Raw genomic sequence first — 26,459 nt, 5'->3', positions numbered from 1 at the left:
AGGATGAAGCCAGGGGAAATGTTTTCTTTGAGGCAGTGGCAGGGAGGCCAAACAGTCTGACACCATATCAGTGGAAATAAAAGTGCTTTTTGTCAAGCCTACTACCTGTTATTTGCCGCAGCCTTTAGATAGTCGTTTTAATTTATGATCCAGTTTTAGCCAGCATTGCCGTTCATGAGCATTTGCCAGTGCTCTTTTTTTTCTTAATGCTAAAGATGCAACTTAGTGGTTTAGGAAATGTGTAAAAACATATTGTAGCTGCAGTGAATGGAAACATCTTGTATACATCTATACATCTTGTATAGAAAGACGAAAAGTCTCGTGTTTCTATATATCATCAGTCTGTGTTTTAATCCTCACAGTTTATCTGCACTACGATAATGTACTGTACCTGTCCAAAATGGACATCTTATGTCATACTGCTAAGGCACAAAAATGACACTTCAAGTTAACGTGAGAAAAAACTTATCAGGAATGTGTTTTAAAATTATTCTTTGAATTTAAAAAACAAGGAAAATCTTGAATATAATTTATTTGACTTTGTTGTGCTTTCAGAATCTAAAATGTTATATTCATCATGTAAATTACCAAACATTATCATCATTAGTCTGCATTGTTAATGAAATAACTAAAAAATACAAAATAAAAGTCAGCCTTTGTTAGTGAGCAAAGAGTAAAGCCTGGTCCCTACTAAGTGCCTTTATTTTTAACCACACTAACTGATTTGTCTGTTGACCCCTTGTCCCTGTTTAGACATATTTACAACCCTCACTGACATGCGTTTGGTTTGCTTGCTAGTATTACTTTTTGCATAAATTCACACAGCATAACTGACATTTAACGAACCTTACTGTAGTTTAAATTTGAATCTGGGAGATGGGATTTTCAAGTAGCTAAGCTGAAAATTAACACAAGATAAAGGAAGATTGTTTTTATCTCTGTCTGCAAAAACTACCTCTTTAAATTAATATTGAAGCACTATTTAATGTCTAATTCTGTGAACAGTAAAAAAAACTATTTTGAGGAAGGTCCTATTGGAATATATTTGGCAAATGTATAAACCAGTAATTGAGCCTCTGTTAGGGGAGCATAGCTGTAAAAATAAAGATGGAAATGAGAACATTTCATTTAAAAAATTGCCTCTTTAATGGACTGAATCTCAGGGCACACAGTAAAAGCTTTTTTGCGAAAGAGTGGAGTTTTATTTTTTTAAACACAGCCAGAAAGATTAATAGTGTGGTGAAGGGTATGCCGTATGGTTACTCTTCTACTCTGCGTGTGCTTTAGAGTTTGCATACCTACTGCTGACTGCTTGTGGAATGTTTGTTTGCACACACATTTGTCTTTGCATGTCTCTTCGGTCACTCTGGCAGTTCTGTCTGAGACAGTTTTCATGCACTAAACATACACTTTGTCTCATAGACACAGCTACACTTTTTCATGCAAATGTTTGTCTGCATGACATGCATACGTCTAAATCCAATTCATTGTCTGTACATGTCTGTTTACTCTCTCTTGTATAGGAAGACGGGTGTGTCCCTGATTTTTTTTTTTTGTTTAAGGTGTTGGCCCAAACTCAAGCCTGCCAGAACCCTTCCAGCATTTTCTCAGAGACGTGATTTTTAAAAGGGTTTCTTGGGCAATAACAATCATCACTGTAATAATAGGAATAAAACTAACACTTGTGCCATTGTGTTCCAGAAAGGGCCTCACCCTCAGTGCTATTTACGCCGACTGGCTTGATCGACCGGGAATTCCAGAGGTATGAGAAGTCTTTGCAATCTGCCTTTTTAATGAATGAAAGTGTAAATTTCTAAATGAGGTTTCTGCTTTGAGAATTTACTGTATAACCTTTATGTGCCATAGCAGAACTGGCAGGACTTTAAAGGCAGTTTCCCAAAAATTATAGTTCTTCATTTTAAATCAGTGGTTTTTCTTTTTTTTTTTTTGCTTGGCCTCACTTCTTTAGTACTGTTGATGCAAACATGCTGTACAACTAGATAAGGAAAGACATAACACTTGAGGATATCTTTTGAACATCTCTAAACATCTGTGTAATACAACTCTCATAATCAAAATGATGTCCCCTATAAGATGTAAATAACTAGATAAATACTCCAGCTTAAATGTGGTGTGACTGTTTGCCAGAAGGGATTGAACAACTGCTTGATGATGATTGCTTTCCTGCTAAAAGCTTTTCCTGGCAACTGAGGCACAAAATGGAAAAAATATTTATCTGGATATTTATCTAGAGAGATAAATATCTAGATCACTTTGTCAATTAAATTTTAGGTCAATTTCCAGTACTTTGCAGTACTGTGACAAAGTACTTTTGTTTCTTTTGTTTTATTTTTCTGTCACTCCTAAATGTTTCAGATTAGACATAAATAACTGAATACAAAATGCCATTTTCAACTCATAATTTTATTTATTTATTTAGGGGGGTAACTATCCAAACCAGCCTGGCTCTATGAGAAGAATTATTTCTTCTCATAGAGCCAGGCTGGTTTGGATTGGTAACCAGAAATTCTGGTTACTGTAACCAGAATTTCTGATTATGGTTACAGTAAATCAGAATTAACTGTAACCATATTTTTTTGGATGAGAACACTGCTGATACAAGAGACCATAAGAATACATCTCACATTTGCCAACCTATAAATACAACCTTTTAATGAATCACAAGACCTTTTGGAAAATATTCTTTCAACTGTAGATTCAAAATAGGAACTTTCTGAAAGGTGTGAGATCCATTACATCCGGTATAAAACTAACACAGTATTTCAGAAAAAGAATGGCATACCTACTGTCAAATCTGGTGGCAGGGTTATAGTAGGGACTGCTTTATCGCTTCAGGACCCTCAACTTGCTGTAATTGATGGAATATTTCCCTCTATTTATAAATCCTAAATGAGGGTGTTCAGCCATCAATTATTGAGTGATTCGCTACCATCTATTGGACAATCAGTAATTATGTTTAGGGACTGATTACTTCTCATAAAGGGTCAAGTTGTTGTGGTTTGGATAGCTTTCTTTCCCTTTATAGATCAAATAATTATTTAAGAACAGCATTCAGTTTACTCAGGTTTCCTTTATCAGATTTTAAAATGTATTTGATCATCTGAACACATAAGTGAGACAAAAAAAAGGCTAAAAAGAAGAAGTCTGTGTAATTGTAAGTTATAGATTGTTATTTTATCTGAGCAATACCTCTCCTCCACTGGCTCTAGCTGGGAAAAATACCCCCAGTCATAGATTATTGCATTACAAATACACACCCACACGATCAATCCACTTTAACGGCTTCTTCAATTCTCCTATTTCTATGGTAACTGATCTTAATTACCACACAGCGTACGTGCAAATTTTGTGTGTCTGTGTTTTGTCCCTTTTTTTTTCTTTTTTTTTTTGCATGGCTGTCTGGGAACATTCACCTTCTAGATTACGTGCTGATGTAACTAGAGCCTTTCAGGGGCCTCTGAGGGTGGGAAGGACACTGTGGAGGGGACTTCTGTTTTCTCCTACCTGATTGGATAAGGGTTGAGTGCTTCTGCACAGGCTCGCTTGTTTATTTATTTATTTTTGTTTTGATGTGCCAGTCACTGGCTAAGTAGATCAGCCAGATCGATTAAAACCTCTTACAAATGCGAGCACTTGTGTTTGTGTGTACTGTACACTACACACAAACAAACACATTTTTAAAAAATCTTTCCCGGGTTGTCTCGCTCTTTATCACCACAGACTCCCATGTGTTGCTCCACAATCTGGTCTGGAAAAAAAGAGGCAGGAAATGGTTTGGCCTAATAATAAACAATGACACACACCAATCCTGGAAAAAGAGATGGGGAATGAGAGAGAGCCTATTTTAGATATTTTAGTTTAGATGAGTAAGCACTCCCTTTGGAAAGGGATAGAAGTAGTCTCAGATGGGATGGCTGAACAAAGGCCACCCTTGATGTGCCAAAACTTTCACTCTGATATATTTTTCTCCAAATTTTAAAGCTAAATAATTATTACTTGATATGTTTTGATTATTGTTACATGTTTATCTTGCAAAAGTGCTCATACTCTTGTGAACTATTTCAAATTTGTTCTTATAACAATAACAAACAGGAATAGATGTGAATGTAAAGTAAAATATTTTTAGATGAAAGCCAGAAAAACAATTATTAAATAAAACAATTATTACATTTTATTTATGGAAGGTTATTTGGGGTTTGTCTCTACCAGCTGTGCACATCTGGAAAAGGACATTTCTGCCCATTCTTCCTTGCAAAGAAGCTCATACTCAGTCAAATTGGATAAAGAGGATCTGTGAACTAAGTTTCAAAACTTGCAACAGATTCTCAATTAGATAGAAGTCTGGACCTTTGATTGGATCATTTTAACACTTTTGGTCCATGGCCGGTAGTAGGCCTAAATTGAAGGTGGCTCTTTTGCCTTGTGGCTTGCTTAGTTTATATTAAACAGTGCCCCAATAAAGAGACAGCCCCAAAATATTATAGAGCTCGCCCCTGGAGGGGTACAAAAAAATATATATATATTATAGAGCTCTTTCTATATCTTTTCATAATTCAAGTTTTACGTAGGACAAGGGCATGTCTTAGCTTCCAGAAGTAATGCAAACCTTTCTAAAAATAAATAAATACATTTTGGATTTATTTCTGTACTCAAAAAGAAATGCAGCAGCATATACTCAAGGATTTATCAAAGTGTGGACCTTATAGAAAATCTGAAATAACGAGTTAGGTTGGATATAAAAATATTAACTCAGCTCCTTTTATTTATTTATTTTTTTTGCATGTTTTGACATCAAAACACTCAAAGCCAAACCTGTTTGGTCTCTAAATTACTTATATAGACACCTAAATTCCGATTTAGGTGTCTATATTTTAAAACACACAAGATCTAAGCCAGACCAGATGCCAAAAAAGCAGTAGCACCCTACTTTACCACTATCCAAAAATCAGAATCTGATTGTTTAATTACATGAGAGACCTGCAGAAAATACAATCTAAAACTACTCAAACAGTTTAATATTTTGTAGTCAAATGCTAAAAATGATATTAGACGTTAACAAAAAAATAATTCAAATGAAAAAAAATTCTTAAAACAAAAACCTGCGTTTTTTTCTGAACAATGCTTCAGAACCCTGTAAATACAGAAGCTGAAACATCACAGAAGGTCCATCAAACCTACATTAAATATAAACAGATATTTTTTGAGAGCCTATGAAGTGTGCATTTGTGAGAAATCTGTAACCAGAACAATAACATTTAAAAGGTTAGAGCTACACAACATTAGAAAAACATCAGCTTAGATCAATTCACATTTTCCTCACTCAGATGTTTCTGTCCCATGAACACAACAGACAAACCAGAAATTTACTGTGAAGCAGAGTAGTAATAGCATACCTGATACTACATGCATTCAACCCTTTGTGATTGTATTATTATGAACATTGACATTTGCACTGTGGATTATAATTATACTTATTGTTCAACTCTTCATTGAGTCTATTTATTGAATAATACACAAACTCAATCAGCTCAACTCATATGCTACGGGGATCCTATTATAAAAAGTATTTTTTTCTGTGCTGATAGTCTATATTTGGGTGTCTGCCAACTCAAAACCTCGGAGACAACCCAGACCTGTCACTTGTTTTTGAGCCCTTAAGGTTCAGTGAGCTGTTCAGACTTACAACAGAAATATATGTCACTTCTTCTGTTCAAAGGAGAAAACATCCTGCCTTCTTATTTTTATCTCTTCCCAACTTTTTTTGTTGTTTAAGTCACAATGACCATATCTAAAAAGTGAATACTCTGAATTCTCTTTACAGTTACCCTTTGTCTTTGCTAGAGATGCACTGATCAGTTTGTGGAGGATTCTTGATCTTTACAAAGCTTTATAAAGTGCTGATGACATAATTTTTAATTAATTTTTCGTTGATTCCAGTTTCTCTTTGCAATCCATAATTAACTTTATTAAAAAAAAACATCCAACAATCCAGGCTATTGGTGATCATTAATTAATTATATTAGAAACAGAGGCAAGGGCAGTCAATGTGTGAGAGAGAAGTTGCTGCAACACAGCCTTTTTCTATATTAAAACAGACTAAAACTTTTACTGCATTGACATTTAGTGTTAGAGATGAGCAGCTGTACACTAAAGAGCAGTCTCTTGACCTCTAATTTACCTTTGAATTTTCCAAAGATTGCCAAATTTCCAAATCCAGCCTTTTAAGTTAGAGGATGAAAGCTGAAAATGATCAAACAGATCAACTTGTCTACAATATGTTTAGTCTACATGTTTTGCTTAAAAGTAGCAGCCTGACGAAACAGCTTAGGTTTTGATTTCAATAGTTTCCTTTTAAGTAGCTTCTTATACTTTTTTATGCTTCCTCTGACTTCATTATTAAACAGCACATTGATCAATAAGGTGGCTAACTTTGTGTCTTCCACACTGAAGAGTGTTGTATGGTTTAGCCATGGCATGTTCATTAATTGGAAAAAGATCCAAGATTTGCCTTTCATGCTTACTGACCAGAGGTCAGGGTAGGTCAATCTCATATTCATCTAATTTGGGTCACCAGTTAATTTTTGATGCACCTTTAAATGTTCATTTTTAAGTTATGCATTATTCCCATAACCATAGACATCAGGACACTAGTAAAACTCTATCAGTGCCTTGTTAGTGGTATTGGTTCTATGTAGATTTGATCTACCTAGCAGGTCACTCCACTATGTTGCTAAGGTGCAAAATCTTACCAGTTTGGATGCATTAAACACTTGATGTCATCCATTTTGTCCTAAAATGAGGGACATCAGCACGGTGCCACTATTTGTTCTCTATATACACTCTAATTTAGAAACTTATATGCCACAAATTACAGTTTTGAATCCAACAGTTGACTTGATTTATCGCCTCCTTGTTTGCTGAAGGAATGTGAGATGAGACCTTTATATGTCATCTAATATTGATCCAAAAGAGAAACACTGCACAGAAACAGGACCATGGTGTTAGATGTAGACAAAGGGCTTTTTGTCCAGAGAATAGTTGTTGAGATCCAAACAGCAAAAGAGCTATGTGTGGTATCCTGTTACACAATGCCAATTTACTGCCTCAACACTCACTACATTCTATACTGCCCACTCCAACACCTCTCTCTGCCTCAGTACATCTGATGCTGCTGGAGTACCTTTGTTTTTTTTTTTTTAAAAAGTCATGAAGTACTCAGGCATGCAGTTATACTACTGTACTTTGTGTGTGTTTGTCTGTGGCTATGGTAACTATGATAGCTAAAGGTGTGCACAGGCATGTGTATGGGAACATCTGTGAAGTGTGTATAATGGGCAGAGGATGCTGCTTCCAGTTTGTTTATCAGAGCGTTTAAAGGTACCTTGATACCAGGCACTACTTTTTGCCCCCTTATTTTCTCAACAACATCATTGCAAGCACCCATTATTACAGGTGAATCTAAATAAATTATAATCAAAAATAGAATTTTTTTCAAAAAGTAAAACTGAGATATTATACATATTCATTACACACTGAACAACAAAATTCAGCCATTTAGTTCAGTTTATTTGATGATTGTGGCTTACAGCTAATGATAACCAAAAACCAAGTTACTTAAAAAAAACATCTTTAAAACAAAACTGTTGTGCTATGGCCTTCAAGATTATGGGGACGAATGTTGGCCTGACAGTTGCCCAGGCAAAGGTCATTGACGACCTAAATAAAGACTAAAACACAGAAAGGTCATTAAACAAAGTGGCTGTTCATATTGCTGCATCTGAGCTCATTAATGTGAAGTTGAGAAGAAGAAAATATGGAGTAGCAAAAGGTGCACAAACACAGCCTTGAGAAGATAGTCGAACAGAGGCTAGTCAAGAGTTTGGCATAGCTTCACAGGACATGGACTGTAACTGGATTCAGGATTTAAAGTGTCACAACACACAGATGTGTGTGTTACATCTCTTGATTCAGAAACGACATCAGAAGCATTTCAACTGCGCTATGGAGATAATAGGACAGGACAGGACTTTTGCCCATTATCAACTTTTCAGATAAAAGTGAATTTTGTATTTTATTTGGAAATCCAGGGTTCAGACTTTGGGACAAGAATGAAGAGACACAAAATCCAAGTTGCTTAAGGTCCAGTGTGAAGTTTCCACAGTTAGGAATGATTTGGGAAATCATCTGCTGGTGCTGGTTTTCTGCTTGTTAAGTCCAAAGTCGCACTTAAAACAAAGTTGAGATCACTCCATACTATTTCCCGACAAACTTTATGGGGACTCTGACTTAGTTTCCCAGCAGAACTTGGCACCTGCTCACATTACCAGAAATGCCAATACCTGCTGACCATGGCATCACCCTCCAGATCTAAATCCATAGAAAACGTATGGAGTATTATCAAAGGGAAGATGGGAAACACCATACCCGAGAATGTAAATGACTGGAAAGCCACCATGAAATCAGCCTTACATTGAAACATACTGAAATACAGCTGTATAATTCACTGTACTGCAACCTTAAGAGGAGACAGTAGAAGCTCTGGTCAGGGCTCCTCTCTGTACGTAGGTGTTTGCATGACCAGCGTTATGTTTGTGTGTGTAATCACAAATGAATGAATGGATGAAAAAAAAAACAGAAACGAGGAATGAAGTGAATTGTCCGTTCCACCTTTCTCCCAGTTTTTCTCTCCTCTCCTTCACTTTCCTTCTGTCTCTCCCTCCGGAGTCAAGTAGCGAGTTTCCGTCAGAGGAACAAGTGATAGCGCACCCACCTTCTCTCCCTTTCCTCCCACCTCTCCTCCCTCCCCTTCCTGCTTCGCTCGGTCTCTCTCTCTGCCTCTGCAAAGCATTCCTCTCCGTCCCGATCACTTGCCCCCCCGGCTCACTGCTTTCCCCTTCTCCTCTGTCGTTCAGTGGCTGCATGAAAGGAGCGCCGTGTGGTCACAGGCGAGGCTGGTGGAAGAAGTCAAAGCAGAGGTAGGCGCACAACTCCTCCGCTTCTCTCCTTTTCTCTCTCTCTCTTCTTCTCATCTTCAGGGAGTGGCAGACAGTCTTCAAGAAAAGCGCTCAGTGGAAATATTGCACATGCTTGATATGATTATCATCTGATTTTCATCAGTCTTCTCTTTTACCAAGTTAATTCCCCCTTCTTTGCCTCCTCAGGGCTTCCTTTATTAATTTGTGGGCTTTTTAAAAATTGTTCCACGCTTTATTTCACATTATTTTGATATAATCTCTTATCTCTACCTCTTTCGCACTTTGTTTACCTCTCTTTCCCACATTCACTCCCCGCTTCAGTCTCTCCCTCTGTCTGCCTCCGAGAGGAGTGCAGCGCGCTCACGCACACAGCGCTGTGCATCTGTTGCGTGTTGTACTGTGCTGCCTATCAGATTTCCTATAATGCTCCCATGTTGTTCTTAATTGCTTTGCTTACATTGTCACATCCTGGCATTTATCTTTTTCCTAAGAAGGATAAAATGTGCACTTTAACATTAAAGCGCCAAAATGGCTTTAGTGACTTTATTTAAAGAAGATCTATCATATTTAGGTCTAAATGTTCATAGGCATTTCTTTGTTCTATGTCACTCAACCATATTCATGTATTCCTTTTTTGGAAACACGTGTTGTTCAAATTTGAAAGCTGCTGTGCTCCGTTTTATTTATTTTGTCTTCGCTGGTTGTTTATGTTAGTTGAGTGCAGAAAAGTTGCAAATGAGTGCAGGACTGTTTTCGCTGTGTGAATTTTTGTTCACTTTGCGCTCTGGTGAGCTTTCTGACTGCTCTGTCGTCCTGTGAGCGTTTTATCTGAAGTCAGTGTCTGAGAGCTTTTTTTTTTCCATTGAACAATGACCACTTTTCTCTTTCTGATGTTTCACTCTCACCTTAATTTAATCTTTGTCATTTTTTTATCCTCCACCATCACACTGTTTCCCCCTGGGCTACGCTGTCTGTTCGTCGTATCTTTTTCCCGCCTTCACCTCCTCACCCCCACCATCGTCTCTCTGCAGGTTGTAAAATGGATTCTCTCCAGTCGGACTCACCAGGCGAAGGGCAGAAAGCGGAAGAGAACAGAACCCAAGGTGAACTACAAAGAGGTAGGCACTCTGCAGTATTAAGTCTGTTATCTCCTTACTCGCTCTACTTCTTCCTCTTCAATGTGTCCCCTTTTTATCCTTAGAGAACCTTTCTCTTCCCAAACTGTTGTGGGTTTCTCTTTAAACATTGCTGTGATTTTTTTTCTTTCTTTTTGAACTTCAGAGTAATTTTGTTTGTCGGACAACATGGTTATCCCCAACTCTGTTGATGTGTTGTGTCTGAAAGGACAGACAGCCCTGTACTTTTACAGTCTGCGTTTATGTCCTGTCCTCCGCTGGTGTGTGTTTAACCTTTTAAGAGCTTGTATACATCACATATTGTGCGTGTGTGCGTGTGTGGTCATGGTCAAAGTGGATGTGGTGTCTGTATTTCCTGGGTGGTAGCCACCATTGAGCCCTTACATTCAGAACTTGAAGGAATATTTGAAGTTTTTAAGGTGTAATTCTGTGAAGTTATTGTCTGTCCCCTTACTTACTGTAGAAAAATTGTTATATCACCATGAGTTTGCAGAAAAGTTAATACATTTTCAGATCAGTGGAAGACTACCGGCTTATGGACCGAACCCAATATTTCAACAGCAATTCAATTTAGTTTTTTTAATGTATCACAATTTTTTTTTTAAAAAAGTAATCTCAAAACATTTCATAAATAGACTAGTTTATATATAGAAGTACAGCTAAGCTCAAAATTGTTCAAACTCCTTCCAGATTTATATTATGCAAACTATTTTAATGTGACCAACATATTTCTTCTGTCTGGAAGTAATGATAACGAAGAAAATTAAAAATAGCACCACAAGATGCTTGTGTGGCTTCATCTTGGAAAATAAACCCACATTTTTTTATGATGCAGTTGTAAAATGTATTGGAAACTGACATACAATTAGGAGTTGTTCCTTCAGTGGTTTTGTCCATTGAAAGACAGGGCAATTTTATCCTTAATAGAAAAGGAACATGAAGTTCAACCTGTAGACAAGTGACTGCTTATTACTGATTTCTTAGACAAGCGATGGCCTGGTTTCTAGGGGTAATGGCAATATTTGAGGCTGCTGGCTCTATTGAGCCACTCGATTGATACAATATGGGACTACTGGAATAATTCTTCAATCAAGAAAAAGACCTGGAGAAGCCCTGGAAAGCACTATCTTTGACAGCGTTTTGCAAATATGACAGCCATACGTTAAGTCCAGTCTTTAAGGGAGCTGATGAGTAGCAGCAGATTAGGTGGATTGATGCAGATGGCAAAGCCAGCCACACCAGTATAAACCAGGGTTGTTGCTGTTAGTTTCCCGCAAGGATCATGTGACCAATCATGACTTTTGTTGAAGGCCATGCTAATGGTTGGACACAAACATTTATTTCATAAATAACTGATTATGCGATCTATTTTAAAAATTTCTTCCAGAGACAGAAGACCTTGCAACTGACCACCATTTGACCAATCAAATGTTACCCATTTGATTTCTCAAATGGGTATTTAGTTGAGCTATATAATTATGTTTAACTAAAACAGTTGTTTAAAATGACCAAAGTCTCATGTTTTATTTCATGTTTAGTCTGTAAATTAAAACTGAGGCTGCAAATGTTAAGAGGAAAATCTGACCATGTTTTCCACAAACTAAGCACACCACTTTAACTCTGACCTCCACAAATAAACACTTTTTTTTTTAGCAAAACTGGTATGTCTTAGGTTAACTCACATTTCTCTGTTTAAGGGTGCAGAATCACTGCTGGAGGACTGAATGTGATGGCTTATGTAGCTTTGGAAATCATTAAGCAAAAGACGAGAGCTTAAAGATGAAAGCTCATTTTTCAAAATAAAAAATGTTTGGGCTTGTATGCAAAATAAACACATTATACATGTTTGTCATCCAGTTTCTCTGAGATTTTCTTCACTTTTCTTCAAACTGGCAGAGAAATTACATCTGTCTACTACTAGTTATACTAATGTTAGAGAAATTTGCTAAAAAAAACGCTAACACGGGGCGTGCTGTGGTGGCGCAGGGGGTTAGCACGCCCCACGTTTGGAGGCCTTAGTCCTCGACGCGGACGTCGCGGGTTCGACTCCCGGTCCCGACGACCCTTGCCTCATGTCTTCCTCACCCTCCTTCCTGTCAGCCTACTGTAGAAAAAATACGAGCCACTAGCGCCGTAAAAAAACTCTTCGGAGAAAAAAAAAAAAAACAAACGCTAACACTTTATAGGTAGTCTTTATTTTCTCTAAGCTTACATGTTTCTGCATTCTTCCTGTCAGTTTAAAGTTTTAATAACCACATAAAAAGGTAAAAACTGGAAAAAAAGCACAGTTTTGCCTGCATGTGTTGTGTTAATTAGGAATCTCTGGAGACAGCTAATCCCCTCCACCCACTAATTGACACACACACACTTGCGCACGCCTGCATCATTAATGAACACACACTGATCTATAAGCCACCGAGGGCCAGAAGTCATTAGCGAGAGTAGAGCGGCTTTTATATATCACTCACAATACGCTCAGATGTTGTAAACTGTTGAAAACCTTTTCAAAACCACTCATCTTTTTTTTTTACAACACATTTTATCTCATGAATAAGTTAGGCAAGCACTCCTTGGTGTCATGAAATAAAATCTTGCCAAGACAGCTGCCTTTTTAGACTTCTTTTTTTTTCTTGAACACAATGTTCTCAAGCTTAAAGCATCTGTAATTGAAGAAATATTAAAAAAGATCATTTAAACACGTCTAAGCTGATTCTTAAACCCATTTGGTATCTCATAAAATCCCGTGTCTGAACATGATGCGATTACCTTAAATTCCTGAGTTTGCTGTGAATGAAATGCCAGCACAGCCGCCCCCCGTCTCCTTAAAACCACCTGATACCTAAATGTCTGGCATATTTTACAACACACACACACACCCATACACTTACTTCTGAGAGGCAGCTAAAGGGCCCCTTCCTGTTGGGGTGTGGGGGGCTGCTGAAATCAGCCTCATGAAAGAATAGCCAATTACTGTCCACTTGGCCATACACAATAGTGAGAAAAAGGAGGGAGGCGCAAATGGACGGACGAATGGAGCGAGGGAGCAGGGGGGTGGGTGGGAGGTCAGCGTTTGAAGTAACACCATAAAAGCTAGTCTGAAAGGAAAAACGGAGAGACCCCACTCCCTCCCCTGCGGACCGACCCTCTCCACTCTCCTCCCTTGTGTCCCCCTCCCTTTCTTTTGTTTCTAGGAACAGTGAGTGCCCCATGGATGGACCAGGTGTATTTTATATTACTCCTTCATGTACTTCAAACACCCCGACAGCCCTGTTCCTGCTAAGCTCCCTCTCTCTTGATCCTCCTCTCTCTTTCTCCTCCCTCCGTCTACCAGCCTGTTGCAAGGTTATAAATCAATCAGCAGAAGTGATCGCAAAAGGCAATTGAGGACGCTCAAAACGAAAGAGGCAAGACGGTAGAATGTGATGTGGGAGAAGAAGTTAGGGTATGACAGAGATGAAGGGAAGGAGTCTTTTGTCAGAAATTTGGAATGAAGAAAAAATTAGACAAACACGATGCAAACAAAGGTTGTAGATGGAAATCTTGGAAAAAGGAAAAATACTTGATGAGATTGAAAGGGTTAGGGTTAGGATTAGGATGATTTTTGTGGATAAATAATGAATTTTAAGCAAGGACCCTGGTGGATTCATTATTGCAAAATATTGAATGGTCATGAATGTGCTAGTGAGAATCACATGACAAAAATGATTTACTTTTCTTTTCAATTCAATTCAGTGTATATATACAACATCATGTGCCAACAAATGTCATCTCAAAGCACTTTACAAGACAAACAGGACAAATTCTTATCCAATTATATTCGATCCAATTTGCTCCAGATGCAATTTGAATCTATCCAATTCTTTTCAATTCAATTCGTACAGCCGAGTTCAATCCACGTTATAGGACAATACAGCCAAATTCAGGTATTACATTTTGCCAATTGATGAAAGTTGTCTATCTTAGGAAGCTCAGATGATCGCATTTTGTAGCGATCTACCTTCCTGAGCAAAGAACGTAGATCGCACATGGCACCAGAGGACAGGAACCACACTGTTTTAACAGGAAGAAACTTCCAGTACAACCATGACCCCTCAGAACAACCATCTTCCATTATTAGCTAAGGGCTGAGAGGAAGACGGGAAGAAGACACTGAAAAACACAGTAGCACTGGGTCAGGAGTGCTTCCTACTGGGAAAAAAGTGGAAGGTGAAAGTAATGGCAGCCAAAGCTCTATAAACGACTCCATCCGTGAATCAAACACAGCTAAATACAAAAGCACTGGAACCTTTTATGGGAAAGAAAAAAAAGTGACAAGGTAGCAGCAGGAAAAGCTGCATCCAGGAAAGCGTATTAAAATTGGCAGCAATAGGTCTGGCCATAACTCCAACCAGGGTAGACACACAAAAACAGAAAATCTGAGACAGCAGTACTTTCTATGACAGAAAAACAAAAAGAATGCATAAATCTAAGCCATAAGACTTATCAGATGTGTAAAAATAGTTAGAAAGGGTTGGTAATGATGGTGAAATGGTCTCATAAGGTGGATGTGTGGACCGAGTCAGTTTTTGTATTTCTCATTAATGACATCAGGGACCATTAGGAACATGCACACATGTGCACTCTCACAGAGATCTGTATATGCACTCCATAGTGGGTTCCAGACACCCCCCACAGAGCCCCAGATCTGGTCAATATTGTAGAGTCAAAGTTTATTACCAACTTCCCCTTGTTTCAGTTTCAGTTACCCTTATTGATTAACGAGCATCATAACGTGCACATCTGGCCTTTCTTTTTTTTGCGTACAAATGCAACTTGTGTGTGCACGGGAGATGCGTGTGCATGTGAGCAGAGTGTGTGGAGAGGTCTGCAAAAGGATATTAGTCACGCCTGCATGGTAATGGGCCTCATTTTGCTCTCATTTTCTACTGCGGTCACTTTAATGAGAGGGTCCATCTGCCCCTGCTGATCAGGACAGGAAACCCTGTGGGGAAATTTTTAGTGTAGCAAGGGATCTCAGGTACACTAATGACATACCTTTCTTACATTAGGAATTGTAATTGACCCGGTTTTTACATTTATTAAATTCCATGTTAACCTGGAGAGTATAGGCATCATCAAAGGCTCGAACCCCCTATGAAATCTTAGTGTAACTTTCTGGGAAAGTGTGTTCAATAATCTCAGGCTTTCATGGAACAACTGGTCTGTAGAATGTGCTCAATGGCTAGCAGATGCAACAAAAATTCCTATACTTAAGTTTTAGGCACATAACATGACCATCTGTAGTAATCCGACTGTGCATTAAGTCTTTGATGTTACTGAAAGGTATGATCTGCATATTTTCAGCCTGTATTGTTCTGATTTACACTGCATTTGGTGCAAATATAAGGCTTTGCATGTAGACAGTGTTTGCACAGCTCTTACCTTGGATAAACAAACTCCAGGAAATGGTGTAATCCTGAATTCTTATCATTCCATTTTAAATTACTCTGTGGCACACTATTTTTAACTTCACACCTTTAATTATTACAGTGCTCATTTCCAGGAGACTACTTCTAATTAGCTGGAAAATATAGAAACATCATATGAGGAACATAAAATTTTAAGATACACTCAACACACATGCATTTTTATGCACTAAGTTTCTGCATAGACAGATTAAGTAACAATCCAGTTACAAGAATCCTTCTGTGCACTGTAGATGCAACAGAATATGTAGGGAATGAGTCAGCTCCCAGTTCAGTGTCAAGTAGTCTGCTCAGGAGGATGGGAATCTGCATCATCCTAATCGATAGGATCAGTTTCTGTACAGATTAGTTACAGCAGTGTCCAAATATACTTATATTATTAATGAATTTATCTTCTAGTCCAGAATCTTTAATTACATTTGATTACATTTATTCTGCAAGGAAACAGTTTGACACTAAGAACAATTTCTGGTGCCACATTTAGCTGCACACTTTACAATTCCTCTAGAATAAATGTAACAGACAATTTTTAATTGAAACTTTCAGTTGTTTAGTCTGTAAACGACTTGAATATCAATAGAATATTTTTTTCCTATATATGACATGAGACAGAGGTCTACTCCTCTTAGCCTCTCTTTAAATAAAGTTGCCAGTATGTGTAGTCAGAACAATAATTTAAAAACTGAAAACATCTACAACTGTGACAATTAGGGGTGGTATACCTTAAAATATTGTGAAAAAATAGATCACCCATAGTTAATATTCCATGTGTTTTGCGATCAGAAAGTATAGTGTTTAAACAAATAAATTGGGAAAAGGTATTGTTTTCCTTCAAGCTCCATTAAAAAGACTGTTTTGGAGTTTTTGTGTTTGCCCAGTCATCGTGGCATCATTCATTTATATTTTGGGAGGCAAGCTACTTGGATCAAAAGCTGCAAAGCAGCTACTAAATGGACCTTGCAGTGCTGGTGTGCCGCAGGGACAATGCTGTCAGCTTCTATTTTTGTAGACAATGTAAACCCACAAAGAAATTAGCTATGTTTGAGTGCTGACTGAAATCTCTTGTGCTGTAATGAGCTGTGATGCTGATGGTCGGACGGGGGGATGCGGCCATTGTAACAGGAGTCCCTGTGTGGAAGAGCAAAAAGGCCCTGATCAAAAGGTTGTTGATTTGGGTGGGGTTTGCAGGTGGTGCACATTATGAAGCTATAAGTAGAAGATTTAAAAAGAGGAGGAGGCCAATGTAGAGAATTATTTCAGTCTGTTTTACTTGCTGTTAATCTTTCAATTTGAAGCAGAGATAATTAGAACTAGGCATCCGATTAAAAAAAAAGAAGCTGTTTTCGTTTTAATTGCTTCTCACACTTCTGTGCTTCCTCAAACTAAAAATAGCTAATATTTTTTCACTCAGCCTGAAGAAACCTACCTTACTGGTACTTATTGTATCAATATGAGGTAACTTAACAATAAGTTACCTCATATCTAAGTAATACTTAGGCATGGTGTGTCCCATGCACTCTGATTATGTTGTAAAATGGGAGGGGCAAAATTAGAAAAATATGGAGCAGGATAAATATTTTAGTATCCGACTGGCCGATGAAACTAAAAATCTCCCAATATTTGTCACTGTTTTTGTCCATTCCTACTTTGAAAAGTGAAAATCAAAGTTTTAAAGGTGAAATAGACAAGCAATGTAATGCCAGCATTCTGTGTTTCTTTTAAAGGAAGGGAAGAAACATTTGGTAATCTAACAGTTTTGTCCTCGTGTTTCCCAGTCTACCTGTATTTTTTTATTTTTTTTTATCAGTACCACTTGAAAACACAATCCATACCATAAATATCAGTTATTTCTTTTCTAACACACCATCTGCTTTTGTTTTGTTGTTCCATTCAAGACTCAGCCATATTTGGCATCCTCTCAGTTTGTGAAGTGTTGACACTCACACATCTGGTTTCCCCCTTCCGTCTCTTATTTCTCCAGTGCACTGTCAACTGTTTCATTTTGTCTTCCTCTCTTCCTTCTCCACTTTTCCTAATCTCTTATGCCTTTTATCACAAAGTCTGTCTCACTCTTTCTGTGTCTGCCTCTTAGTGTGATTTATTGGCAATGAATCAGGGATGAGGGAGTATGCCGGAGGAGAGATGGGAACATTCAGGGAAATGGCTGTTTCCGGCCAGACTCTACATCAGGATGGGAAATGGTTGGAAGAAGAATGTCTGCGTGTGTGTGTTTCTCCATCAGTAGGCCGTCTAGGGGATCAGCTAAGGGCTAATGTAGATCACTGTTGCTACTACCAACGCACCCGTCTTCACATGGAATACATTAGATTTTTGCTCAGAGAAGGTATTACACATGTTCTACTGTGTAAATTGCAGCAAAGATTGTCAGGATAAACAGAGGTGCATTTATTTCAGTATTAGATTCACTTTTATGTGCCAAGTTAATTAAGTTTTCCATCAAACCTTGATATGTTTTGGGATGGTTTGTGGTTTTCTATCCAGTGAAAAAGTAAAAAAAAAAAAAAATAGAAGTTTGTATTGTGCAGCTGTTTGCTTGGCTGCCATTCAGAACAGACATTGCCAGATTAAACAGGTGGAAAGTAAAAAGTGACCACAGGGAAGAGAAAAACAACCTGCTCTACTCAGTTTCATGCTTAAGATTTTGCGTTGCTCAGAAGGGATGTGATTGTGTGCTTGATACTTACTTCTCATCAGGTTGTCAAGCTTCTTTTTCAGTTGCAGGATGAGAAAACATTCTGGTGGTTTTATACATAGACCAGATTGCTAGAAAATATTGAAAAGTAAAGGACCAAAAGACAATCAAAAGCAAAAAAAACAAAAAAAAAAACAAAAGGCTAAGCCCTGGACATCTAAAAAGTCAACAGAACCAGAGACAGACAACAGATCAATGAAAGCATTCTGGTGGCTTCATCAATTTTTGCTGTATCTTTTGTGGAAAGTGCTGACCGGGATGCAATCTGTGGGAATCAAAGGATCAGTGCAGCAAACAACAGCTGTTTGATTCAAAGGACACTTCAAATCAAAAAGCTGTTGATCCAGTTTTAGCTGCAAATAAAACCACGCAGGTCAGCTGTGTGATTGAATAAATAAATATCTAAAGATGTCCCTTAAATACAGCCATGCAGATCATATGAACAGCTGTGTGTCCATCTGTGTTTCATGCCAGCTTCTCACCAGCAATGTGTAGTGTGTGTAGCACCTGATACAACCTCCACAGGGTTTCTACACGGTGAAGTCTTTGTGTTTGGTAAAGCAAACACTTTCATATAATCAGTTATTTATATAATTTTGATATCTATGAAGAAAATATTAGCTCAAATGCTGATTTCTAAATATATTCAGGGTCATGGCATGTAATATGTATAAGATTGGTTTTATTTTACACAGGCATGTTTGATATACTATGTTATGTGTGTAAATAAATCAGTCTCATAATCTAACTTTTCTAACTCATAATCCAACTAACTACGTTTGTCACCTATTTTAAAAGTGAAAAAGCTTTCTGCCTCTCCCCAAAAACATGGTCTGCCTTTCAGATCCATAGATAATTCAATTTAAAAACAGAAGAAGCATAAGAAAATCAACAATATGAGGTATCAGGAATTAAATTTGTAAATCAACAACAGATCTAATTAACAATTTACAAAGTTAAGCAACTAAGATGCTAATTCTCTTTCACACAATCCTTATATGTTAAAAGAAGTAGTATATGTAGTATTAGTATAGCAGTACATGTATAGATGGGAATTTATGCAAAATATTTGTAAACAAAATACTTTGTACTATAAAAACGTTCATTAAAATGTAATATTAAATATAAGTTTTTAGGAGGTTATTATGGCTTGGTTTTAGACGTCCGGCTCAATAAAAACACATTTTGTGGGTAAAAGGCCAAATCTGAGATGTTCCTTGCTCTACACATCCAAGTTAATCATTTAAAACATTTTATATTTGGTTGTGCCTACCCAAAAATTACCAAACGATTCAGTTTCTTGGTGTGTCCTTTGACTGGAACAGTCCTTATAAAAACATTTAATTTATGAAAACTAGGCAAAACTTTCAAAACTCTGTAGGTTTCCAGTGTTGCTGAAACTTGCAGGCACGTGACAGTCAACTGATGTGGAGTCCCTTATCTATCGTCACGGCAGTTAAAATGCAAACGATGCTTCTCAGCACATGCTGAAAAATGGTATGAAACCTGCCTAAAGCTTCCCCTATATAACATTTTTATTTTATGCCGTGATCTCAAAAGATATTTCTGCATGACTTGAAAGTACAAGTCACAAGATGCCTGGTAGGTAGCTGACGATAGGGTTTCTTTCTGAAACAGATTGAGAAACCAATTGGAGGAATGAACACTAAAACTGCATGTAACTGTATTGCTCAAATGTTGTATGAGAAGATGTACATTTACTTTCAAAGGTAGAGAGGAGACAGGTCTACTTGTGCCATGTAAATAAGGTGTTGTAGATATGGTAAGAAAGTTAGAGGAAGAAATCTGAAGAGTGTGTTTCTCATTCATCACTCATCAGCTGTTCTGTGTTCAAGGTCATTTAAAGCTCATTGCCTGTCTCATCTCTTACAAGAACATCCTGTCCTCTCACTGCTATGTGGGTAAATGATGAGGTGTAGTAAGAAGAGGTTGTGTATGGACGTTTTCATCAAAGGTTTACATTGCTGACAAGCTTGATCATGGCAGATATACCAACTAAGAATTGCTGCTCAAGTTTTTGTGACTGAAAAACACCCCTTCATGTAGAGTACATCCATGCATGTCTGTTTAAATCCTCACAGTCCTAATGACTTATGTTATAAACTTAAGTGTACCTATAAACTTTAAACATAAATGGGAGCTTAAAACCAACCCCACAAAATGTATCTTAGTTCAGTTACCTGCTCTTCAACAAACTCACTTAAACTATTGACTTTGGCTTGGGCGTCTGCTGGCAGTTTCTGATGCACAAATGTCCATTCTCTACATCAGGGTTCGATTCGAGAGAACTATTCTGCTTCACTGGCAAAGTGCTCAGCGGAGACACATGCAGTGTAAATCCAGAATGATAAAAAAGCGGTTTCTGTGATATTTTTGTAGAGCATATCTAAAATATCCAATAGGATGCATATCCAAGAGAAAATGCAGCTTGGGTTGCTGAAATACCTAGATATAGTGACTGACATTTGCAAAACAACCAATCCAGGAGTGCCATTTATTTTCCTTGGTCCTGATTGGCTGTGACCTCAAGAGCAACGATATGGAAGAATGTAGGCATTAGTTTCAGTGGTAGTGTTAAGGCAGTTTCCACTGTTTATATTAATGCATGTTAAAGTATATTTGGTGTGGAAACTGTTAAGCTAGGCAGGTCTAAGTTTTCTTAGAGTGGCTCTAAAGTATTCAAGGATTATAGCTGTTCCTGCTCTGTTGTGGTCTCTAATCCCCTGCAACTACTGTATAGATAAATTTTTGCTTATTATCTTAAAGGTGTTTTGTATTGGTTTGATGTGCAGTGCTTTGGCCCTTAACTAGTCTATGCATTTGTCTGGTGTAGTTCAAACACTGTGCTAAGCAATTATGTTTTTCTGAGCACTTGCTGTACATCTGCATCATAGATCGTTCAAGATAGAAACATCTCTACTCTCATCGCATAAAGTGGTCCTTTGAACTACAGTTAACTGAAGGTTCTGCAGCGTGAACACATCTTGAGGGAAACGCTCAAACAGGCATTTTACTGAAGTGGTCAAAAAGAACAAACATACACATACACACATACATATGCACTCATGCATGTGCATTCGGAATCCCAAAAGCATTTGAGTGTCATTAAAGTGCAGCTGTGTTTGCCTTACCAGCACACATGGAAAACATATCGGGGATGGAGAGGAAGAGAACAGCTTTCTAAATATGTTGTCGACAACACATACAAAAACTAGTAGCTAGTAAACTCACACAACTGCACATAATTCTTTCTGGAAACCATTCAAACACAAATTTAGACATTTGGTGTAATGCGGCGTAATAAAAATACAGAGCTGTGTGTAGGTCACAGTGTTGAAGCTGGTGACTCTTTAGACACATAAAGTGGAGAGTCATGGCAATATTGGGCTGAGCTGTAAAAGGGAACTGGCTTTTTAGTGGTGTGAAATGAATCAATACTTTTCCCATAAAGCCTGATTTAGGCGTCACCCAGTCGCTTTTATAGGTACTGTATGTAATGTTGTGTCTGCGCACGTCTGAGAATGCTGCGTATTGAGTGCTTTAACATCTGTCTTTGCTGGTAATAACCGGGGAGCCTACAGCACCCTCAGACAGACATAACACATTTAGCCTCATCAACAACACACACAGGCTTGCACACAAAGTAAAGGCAGCCATATGTGCTACTCAACCAGTTAGAACTGAGTTGACTAATGTAAAGCAAATGTCCCAAAAAACATTCTTCTTGAAAAACTCATCCATGTGTTTATCTTTAATCGCATTGATGACTGCAACAGCGTTTTTACAGGTCTGCCTGAACAAGACAGACAGTTGCAGCTGATTCAGAATGCTGCTCGTCGTATTCTCACTAGAACCACAAAGATGCAGCACATCACCCCAGTTCTAAAGTCCGTACACTGGTTCCTTGTAGCGGGGAGAACAGACTTTACAATACTTTTGCTGGTTTATAACGGAATGTCTTGGCATCAAAATCTTCTGGTTCATGTCTGTTCAACCCAAACCAAACCTGTAAATTAATTTTTGTTTTCCAATACTACAGAATTTCTAAAAAAGTAAAAAAACTTTGAGTTATTGAAAGTATTTGCATCCATAATTTAGGTTTGTTTGTCTGTAAAATAAAAATTTGGGGGTTGAGAGCAGGGAGGGCAAGCAAAAACAGTCAGTCTAAAACAGATTTTATGAAGAGCATCTTCATAAAAATATGTCATTGTGCAAAAAATCATAGATTAATACTACAATCAGATAGCAATTTACATACTTTAAATTCCAATTTATCTTTTACAGAAATAGAGGCTAGGATGCTTTTCTTTACTAAATTCAATTTCATAAATGTCAGAACTATGAAAAAGGTTTCATAAATCAAATTGATATGCACTTATTATTAAATCTTATCTTAATAGCAGCCAGAAACTCAACTCGTTTCTATTTTCTCTCACATTGAACAATGAAAGCAGAAAATCTTTATGAATGACAAGTAAGAACGAGGAAATTTAATTTATTATTACCTGAGAAATAAAATTGAGGAAATTCATTATTAAATCATTGTATTATGAACATATACATAACTGTTGGCTTAAATCAAAACATCAACCTGCATATAAAGTCTGTTCCTCTTGAAGCTATACTTAATTCTGTAAAGGCTGTGGTGATATGATTTATAATTACATTAAAAAAGGGAAAAACAGCCGCTACATGAATGATTAATGCTTGTTGGTGATTATTATTTAACCAGCTCTTTAAGTTTGGCCATAATAAACGTTCAGATGGACGAAGACCCCAATGAGGAGAAAAAACATTGGACTTGGCGTTCCCTCGCCCGGACGCGGGTCACCGGGGCCCCACTCTGGAGCCAGGCCTGGAGGGGGGGCACGATGGCGAGCGCCTGGTGGCCGGGCTTTTACCCATGGAGCCCTACCGGGCTCAGCCCGAAGAGGAAACATGGGTCCCCCCTCCCATGGGCCCACCACCCGTGAGAGGGGCCAAAGGGGTCGGGTGCATTGTGTGATGGGTGGCGGCAGAGGGAGGGGACCCTGGCGGTCCGATCCTCGGTTGCAGAAGCTGGCTCTTGGGACGTGGAATGTCACCTCTCTGGTGGGGAAGGAGCCGGAGCTAGTGTGTGAGGTCGAGAGGTTCCGGCTAGAAATAGTCGGCCTCACCTCGACGCATGGCTCTGGTTCTGGAACCAGCCTCCTTGAGAGGGGCTGGACATACTTCCACTCTGGAGTTGCCCAAGGTGAGAAGCGTCGGGCAGGAGTGGGCATACTTGTTGCTCCCCATCTTGGCGCCTGTACGTTGGGGTTTACTCCGGTGAACGAGAGGGTAGCCTCCCTCCGCCTACGGGTGGGGGGACGGGTCCTGACTGTAGTTTGTGCTTACGGGCCGAACGACAGTTCAGATTACCCACCCTTTTTGGAGTCCTTAGAGGGGGTACTGGAGAGTGCTCCTCCTGGGGACTCCCTTGTTCTGCTGGGGGACTTCAACGCTCACATGGGCAATGACAGTGAGACCTGGAGGGGTGTGGTTGGGAGGAACGGCCCCCCCGATCTGAACTCGAGCGGTGTTCTGTTGTTGGACTTCTGTGCTCGTCATGGATTGTCCATAACGAACACCATGTTCAAGCATAAGGGTGTCCATATGTGCACTTGGCACCAGGACACCCTAGACCGCAGTTCGATGATCGACTTTGTCATTGTTTCATCGGATCTGCGGCCGTATGTCTTGGACACTCGGGTGAAGAGAGGTGCGGAGCTGTCCACTGACCACTACCTGGTGGTGAGTTGGCTCCGGTGGTGGGGGAGGAAGCCGGTCAGGCCCGGCAGGCCCAAACGTGTTGTGAGGGTCTGCTGGGAACGTCTGGCGGAATCCCCTGCGAGACGGAGCTTTAACTCCCATCTCTGGCAAAACTTCGAACACGTCCCGGGGGAGGTGGGGGACATGGAGTCTGAGTGGACCGTGTTCCCTGCCTCCATTGTCGAGGCGGCCGATCGGAGCTGTGGCCGCAAGGTTGTCGGTGCCTGTCGCGGCGGCAACCCTCGAACCCGTTGGTGGACACCTTCGGTGAGGGATGCCGTCAGGCTGAAGAAGGAGTCCTACTGGGCCTTTTTGGCCTGTGGGACTCCGGAAGCAGCTGATGAGTACCGACAGGTGAAGCGGCATGCGGCTCGGGTGGTTGCTGAGGCAAAAACTCAGGCGTGGGAGGAGTTTGGAGAGGCCATGGAGAAAGACTTCCATACGGCTTCGAGGCGATTCTGGTCCACCATCCGGCGTCTCAGGGGGGGGAAGCAGTACGGCACCAACACTGTTTATAGTGGGGATGGTGTGCTGCTGACCTCTGCTCGGGACGTTGTGGGCCGGTGAGCAGAGTACTTCGAAGACCTCCTCAATCCCACCAACATGCCTTCCATTGAAGAAGCTGAGCCTGGGGACTCTGGGTTGGGCTCTCCAATCTCTGGGGACGAGGTCGCCAAGGTGGTTAAGAAGCTCCTCGGTGGCAAGGCTCCGGGGGTGGATGAGATCCGCCCGGAGTTCCTTAAGTCTCTGGATGTTGTAGGGTTGTGTTGGCTGACGCGACTCTGCAATATTGCATGGACATCGGGGGCAGTTCCCCTGGATTGGCAGACTGGGGTGGTGGTCCCCCTGTTCAAAAAGGGGGACCAGAGGGTGTGCTCTAATTATAGAGGGGTCACACTCTTAAGCCTCCCTGGCAAGGTCTATTCAGGGGTCCTGGAGAGGAGGGTCCTTCGGATAGTCGAACCTCGGATTCAGGAAGAGCAGTGTGGTTTTCGTCCTGGTCGTGGAACACTGGACCAGCTCTACACCCTCGGCAGGGTCCTGGAGGGTGCATGGGAGTTCGCCCAACCAGTCTACATGTGTTTTGTGGACTTGGAGAAGGCGTTCGACCGTGTCCCTCGGGGAGCCCTGTGGGGGGTTCTCCAGGAGTATGGGGTACCGGGCCCTTTGATACGGGCTGTCAGGTCCCTGTATGACCGGTGTCAGAGTCTGGTCCGCATTGCCGGCAGTAAGTCGGGCTCGTTTCCGGTGAGAGTTGGACTCCGCCAGGGCTGCCCTTTGTCACCGATTCTGTTCATCACTTTCATGGACAGAATTTCTAGGCGCAGCCAAGGTGTTGAGGGGATCCGATTTGGTGGCCTTAGGATCTCATCTCTGCTTTTTGTAGACGATGTGGTCCTACTGGCTTCATCAGGTCATTATCTGCAGCTCTCACTGGAGCGGTTCGCAGCCGAGTGTGAAGCGGCCGGGATGGGGATCAGTGCCTCCAAATCCGAGGCCATGGTCTTGAGCCGGAAAAGGGTAGAGTGCCTTCTCCGGGTCAGGGGGGGTGTCCTGCCCCAAGTGGAGGAGTTCAAGTATCTCGGGATCTTGTTCACGAATGGGGGAAGAAGGGAGCGGGAGATCGACAGGCGGATTGGCGCAGCGTCTGCCGTCAAGCGGGCGCTGTACCGGTCCATTGTGGTGAAGAGAGAGCTGAGCCAAAAAGCGAAGCTCTCGATTTACCGGTCGATCTACGTTCCCACCCTCATCTATGGTCATGAGCTTTGGGTCATGACCGAAAGAACGAGATTGCGGATACAAGCAGCCGAAATGGGTTTTCTCCGTAGGGTGGCTGGGCTCTCACTTAGAGATAGGGTGAGAAGCTCAGTCATCCGGGAGGGACTTAGAGTAGAGCCGCTGCTCCTTCACATCGAGAGGAGCCAGTTGAGGTGGCTCGGGCATCTGGTCAGGATGCCTCCTGAACGCCTCCCTGGTGAGATGTTCTGGGCACGTCCCACCGGGAGGAGGCCCCGGGGAAGACCCAGGACACGCTGGAGGGACTATGTCTCTCGGCTGGCCTGGGAACACCTCGGGATTCCCCCGGAAGAGCTAGAAGAAGTGGCCGGGGAGAGGGAAGTCTGGGCCTCCCTTCTGAAGCTGCTACCCCCGCGACCCGACCCCGGATAAGCGGAAGAAGATGGATGGATGGATGGATGGATGGATGGATGGATGGAAAACATTGTTTTGCAGTCACTTCATATGTCAAAAATCCTACTCTAAAAATATATTTTTACATTTGTGAATTGGATAGGAAGTGGAAAGGTTTCTCTTAGAAGCGTTTTGTGAGGGGTTCAGA

General features: G+C 40.2%; 1 protein-coding gene across 4 annotated transcripts in view; it reads left to right on the top strand.

Annotated features, from left to right (window-relative positions):
* aopep (aminopeptidase O (putative)) overlaps nucleotides 1-26,459 on the top strand; it is a 99,627-nt gene that overhangs the window by 43,921 nt on the left and 29,247 nt on the right. For all 4 annotated transcript variants that reach the window (XM_032578655.1, XM_032578658.1, XM_032578657.1 and 1 more), the window contains exons 12-14: nucleotides 1,702-1,762; nucleotides 8,934-8,996; nucleotides 10,028-10,114. In XM_032578655.1, the coding sequence (XP_032434546.1) occupies nucleotides 1,702-1,762; nucleotides 8,934-8,996; nucleotides 10,028-10,114 (211 nt within the window). The remainder of the gene's footprint in view (nucleotides 1-1,701; nucleotides 1,763-8,933; nucleotides 8,997-10,027; nucleotides 10,115-26,459) is intronic.

Source organism: Xiphophorus hellerii, chromosome 12 (assembly GCF_003331165.1).
Source record: "Xiphophorus hellerii strain 12219 chromosome 12, Xiphophorus_hellerii-4.1, whole genome shotgun sequence".
NCBI classification, from domain to species: domain Eukaryota; kingdom Metazoa; phylum Chordata; class Actinopteri; order Cyprinodontiformes; family Poeciliidae; genus Xiphophorus; species Xiphophorus hellerii.
This window is presented reverse-complemented; position numbering and strand designations above follow the sequence as displayed.